General features: G+C 36.4%; 1 protein-coding gene across 1 annotated transcript; it reads left to right on the top strand.

The window, feature by feature from the left end:
* The first annotated feature begins 2,501 nt into the window (after nucleotides 1-2,501).
* Nucleotides 2,502-4,811, top strand: LOC143553548 (uncharacterized). Its single transcript, XM_077043528.1, has one exon. The coding sequence runs from the start codon at nucleotides 2,502-2,504 to the stop codon at nucleotides 4,809-4,811; it is 2,310 nt and encodes a 769-aa protein (XP_076899643.1).
* Nucleotides 4,812-5,135: the final 324 nt, after the last annotated feature.

The raw sequence follows: 5,135 nt of genomic DNA, 5'->3' as shown, positions 1-5,135 counted from the left end.
CATACACTTACATTCGATTATGCACCCGAAGATACATAATAGTTACTTTACTAATTTACTTTCATTACGTAAGTCATACATACATTCGTACTTTATTACTTTCATACTATATAAATTACTGACCTTTTCTATCTCAGATATTATTAGGGTCTGGTCCCTTTCTTGTCTATCTCAGATATTATTAGGGTCTGGTCCCTTTTTACTTCTCTATCTCATATATTATTAGGGTCTGGTCCATTCTATCTCAGATATTATTAGGGTCTCGTCCCTCTTTCTTCATCTTCGTACATACCGTCTTTACATACCCATAACATACATACTTGCTTAAATCATTCATACATACTCATATATTATACGTATATCTATCATACACATTCATCTATCATAAACATACCACCCTTGTTAGCATGTGCAATATCAGAAGATCGTTCACATACCGACAAGCTTTCATTCACAGTTAAGATATACATACATAACATATAAACCATATAAGGCATACACTTACCAGTTAAGGTAAGTGTGTTAACTATCACATCGAGTATGCACATGATGTGCGAAAAGTGGTATATAAAATTTTAGCAAATAATGACCAAGCACAACGAGTAATAAAAAACTAGAATATCCTAAACCAAACCACTAGCAACAGGCAAGTGAACCTATCGGGTCTAGAATAGCCATGGGAAGACCAGGAATATCGAACCCTAGAGACACTTACTAAATTAACGAAACAAGTTCTAAAAGCTAATCTAAAGTAATAATTAAGAAAGTATTATTTTTGGATTTTTATTTATTTTATTTTAAAAACTAACAATTAATTAATTAAACTAATTACTTAATTAAATTAAAGTAAACTAAAAAATTAAATTACCGAATAAGACTTTAGCAAATTCAAATGAGAGCAAGAGTTACCTAGGCAAGGAATCCGAATTGTGACGACTCGGACTTTTATCGGTTACGGGAAAATGCTATGGGAACCGGGAATCTAAAGGTATGAAGCTCTAGGAAACTTAATGGATCCTTAATCACTCTCAAGGTGTCACCTAAAAAGAAATCTTAGAGATCATGTAAAAACACCGGCTTATTAGTTCACCTGTCAGTTCACCAATTATGATTAATTACCCTATAAAACAACTAACCCGTCGGTTTCACTATCTCAATGCACCTAAGTACACGGGGTGGTTTTTGAACAGTATAAAGGACACGGGTAAACAGTGAAATTAAGGCAAAAATAGGCAAACCTCCTGTCAGGTAATTTAACCTAAAACCCTAACAACACAGACAAACTCGACAACTTATCACCCGTCAGATATTTAAGCTAGTAAGAATATAAACTTCTAATAATATGCCAAAACTCAGTTTCTATGGTGAATGAGCTCAATAAACCATAAACAAGTTGCAAACACACAGTAAACAACCCTAACATGCAACCTATAATCGAAAGACAATCAATCAAGCAACATGTGAAACATTCATTCAGACACAAATCAAAAGTAAATGCGCATGAGACACATCCAATAAAACTAATCAAAACTTTTAATTAATCTAAATCCCATAAACAAAATCCAAAAACTGACAAGTCCAAAACAATCAACAAAACATCATCACAAGCCTAGATAACTAAAAAGTATTTAGCCAATAATCATGTTCAAAACAAGAAAATAAATAAATATAAAAGAGTTCATCACCAAAATTTCTCCTTTTTTCTTGCTACTGTGCTCGTCCTCTCGTCAACTCCCTCCGTGAATAGCAATGAAAATAATATATATGGCTGCTGCTGTCAGGGACGGATTTATTCATGTGAGTACCGGGTCAAGCGAACCAGGTGTTTTTCGAACCGTAGTGGAGCATTTAATAGCGACTTTTTTAGCGAACCATGTGTTTCTGGGCTGAACCATATATATAATTCGTTTCAAATATATACATAAAACATATACTGGCTTAGTGGCAAGGCGTGCATTGTGTTTGAGTGCAGACCCGGGTTCGAGTCTCACACAAGACACAACCTTATTTTTTTTTGCCTTTTTCTTTTGTGCTCTATTACCCTTATAAACCTTTCTTAAAAACCCTAAACACCCCCAATTTCCCTCACTGTCTGTCTGTCCACCTCTACCGTAGAGAAAGAAACTCGCCGAGACGCCGACCACCTCACAGTCACACAGACAGACGCCGACCACCTCCAAATCTCCAATTCCATCTGTAGCTCCCACAAATTAAAAACCCTAAATCCACAATACACATCCTCCGGCCTCCGCGTTCGCCGACGGTGACGACTCCGACACTCACAGTCACACAGTCACACCAGAAACTCGCCGTCGCCGTCTCACCGATAGTCCGATACCCTCCGGCAGTCCGGCCTCCGCGTTCAGGTGCGTTCCCGAATCCCGCCCCTTTTGTAGTTCGTTAGAATGAGACTTTTGATGATTGAGTGTTCAAAAAAGATGTTAGTTTTTTAGGGCTTTGAATTTTATTTTTGCTTTTACAGAACTTAAATTTGATAGATTATGGACCGTTTTTTATCGAGAAGGCCACGAGACCCTTCACCATCTAGTAGTAATAATCTGGCAAGAGTCGAATTGGATGATCTTCCATGGGATCCTTCAGATCGAAAGCCGATTTCATCATATCATCCTAATCAAAAAGATGAAATTAGAAGAACATATTTGCTAAGAGGGCCATGTCAACCTATTGGGCATAATTTCCCGCAACGAGATTTTAGTGGTTGCTTAAGAAAATTTCGTCCCGAGTGGTTTAAGACACATGAAAATTGGTTGGAGTATAGTGTTAAAACGGATAAAGCATATTGCTTGTTTTGTTATTTGTTTCCAGAAACTGGTCAAAAAGATGCGTTTGTGACCGATGGATTTGGTAATTGGAGCCATTCTGATAGAATATCCTCACATGTTGGTGGTATTAGAAGCCTTCACAACAAAGCACGTAAAAAAGGTGAGGACTTACTTAAACAAGAACAATCCATACATGTTGTCTTTGACAAACAAACTAATAAACAAAAAAGGGACTATAGACTCCGTTTGAGTACCTCAGTTAGACTTGCAAAAGGTTTGTTGAATGGTGGATTACCTTTTCGTGGTGATGATGAATCTGAAAGTTCACTCTATAGAGGACATTTTATAGAGTTTTTGAAATTGTTGGGAGAAATAAATGAAGATATTGCTAAGGTTATATTAAGTAACGCTCCGGGGAGATGCCAAATGATCGCTCCATCCATCCAAAAAGAGATTTGCAATTGTTTTGCACAAGAAGTATTAAAAAAGATATTCAATGAACTTGGTGATGATGTTTTTGCAATATTGGTTGACGAATCGAGAGATATTTCTAAAAAGGAACAAATGGCCGTGGTTTTAAGATACGTTGATCAATTTGGAATTGTAAAAGAACGATTCATTGGCCTTGTCCATGTCAAGGAAACAACCGCGTCGTCTCTTAAATCTGCAATTGATGATTTATTTGCTCGTTACAACTTGAGTTTGCGGAAGGTTAGAGGCCAAGGATATGACGGTGCAAGCAACATGTCCGGTGAGTTTAATGGATTGAAAGCTTTGATTTTGAAAGAAAATTCTTCGGCATATTTTATTCATTGTTTTGCTCATCAACTACAACTTGTTGTTGTGGCTCTTGCGACAAAGCATCATGACATCTATAAGTTTTTTGATGAAGTGTCGGATTTAACGAATGTTGTTGGTGCTTCTTGCAAACGAGTAGATTTGATTAGAGAAAGTCAAAGAGAGAGATTACATTTGAATCCGGAAATTGAAACAGGGCGTGGAAAAAGTCAAGAATTGTCACTTGCGAGAGCTGGAGATACACGTTGGAGTTCTCATGAAAAAACTCTTTTGCGTTTGCTTGCTTTATGTCCTGCCGTTATTGATGTGCTCGAGTACATAGAAAATTGGGGAGAGATACGTGCTCAGAAAAGTCAAGCACATGGCCTTCATGTATACATAAAATCTTTTAATTTTGTATTTTATCTACATTTGATGAAGTACATCTTGGGAGTTACAAACACATTGTCTCAAGCTCTTCAGAGAAAGGATCAAGACATCATGAATGCAGTTGAGCTGGTTAGATCAACCAAAAAAGCTCTTGAAAACTATCGACTTGAAGGTTTTGACTCTCTTTTAAAAGATGTTACATCTTTTTGTGACAAATATGAGATTGAAGTTGTTAACATGGAAGATGAGTATGTTGACCCAAAAAACCGAAGAAGAAAAACAAACATCACTAATCGTCACCATTATGTGGTTAATAATTTCAATACGGTTCTCGATATGCAAATTCAAGAGCTTGGAAATCGTTTTAATGAGGTAACCACGGATTTGCTTACGTTTATGAGTTCTTTGAGCCCGTGTCGTGATTTTCGCCCCTTTCATAAGCTAAACTTGCTAAAGTTGGCCGAGATGTATCCGTATGATTTTAGTTTTGATGAAAGAGACAAACTCATGTTTGAACTTGGCCACTACATTGCTAATGTGAAAGAAGATTCGAGGTTTGACAATCTTAAAGGGGTAAGTGATCTTGCAAAAATGATGGTGGAAACAAGAAAACACATTGATTATCCGTTGGTTTATCGTTTAATAAAATTGTCACTAGTTCTACCGGTTGCAACGGCTAGTGTTGAAAGAAGTTTTTCTTCAATGAAGCATGTGAAGACGGAACTACGTAATAGGATGGGTGACGGGTACATGAATGATTCTTGCATTTGCTACATTGAAAGAGAGTTTTTACTACAAGTTTCGATCGAAGATGTAATGCAACGCTTTCAAAAGATGAAAACTCGTAAAGAACAACTATAAGGTTAGTTTTTTTTTTATTTCGAAAGATTATCGTTTTTAAGTCCCGTGTTTTTTTAGTTTCTAATGATGATGTTTTTTAGTTATTATATCGTTTTTTATTATATGATTAATCTTTCTTGACCCGAACCGTTAAACCAATCCGAATCGTCAACCCGACCCAATTTTTTTATACGCGTTCTTATATATTTAGAGCATCTTAAAATAGCGAACCAGATAAAAAAAAATTCTAAATCCGTCACTGGCTGCTGTTATCTTCTCGTCCACACCCCCACGTACAGGGTTTTTAATAAATAATAATTATCTCCCTTTGCGTTAAAGCTGCAT

Source organism: Bidens hawaiensis, unplaced genomic scaffold (assembly GCF_021521415.1).
Source record: "Bidens hawaiensis isolate Kalapana, Puna unplaced genomic scaffold, B.hawaiensis_p1.1 tig00017272_1, whole genome shotgun sequence".
NCBI lineage: Eukaryota > Viridiplantae > Streptophyta > Magnoliopsida > Asterales > Asteraceae > Bidens > Bidens hawaiensis.
This window is presented reverse-complemented; position numbering and strand designations above follow the sequence as displayed.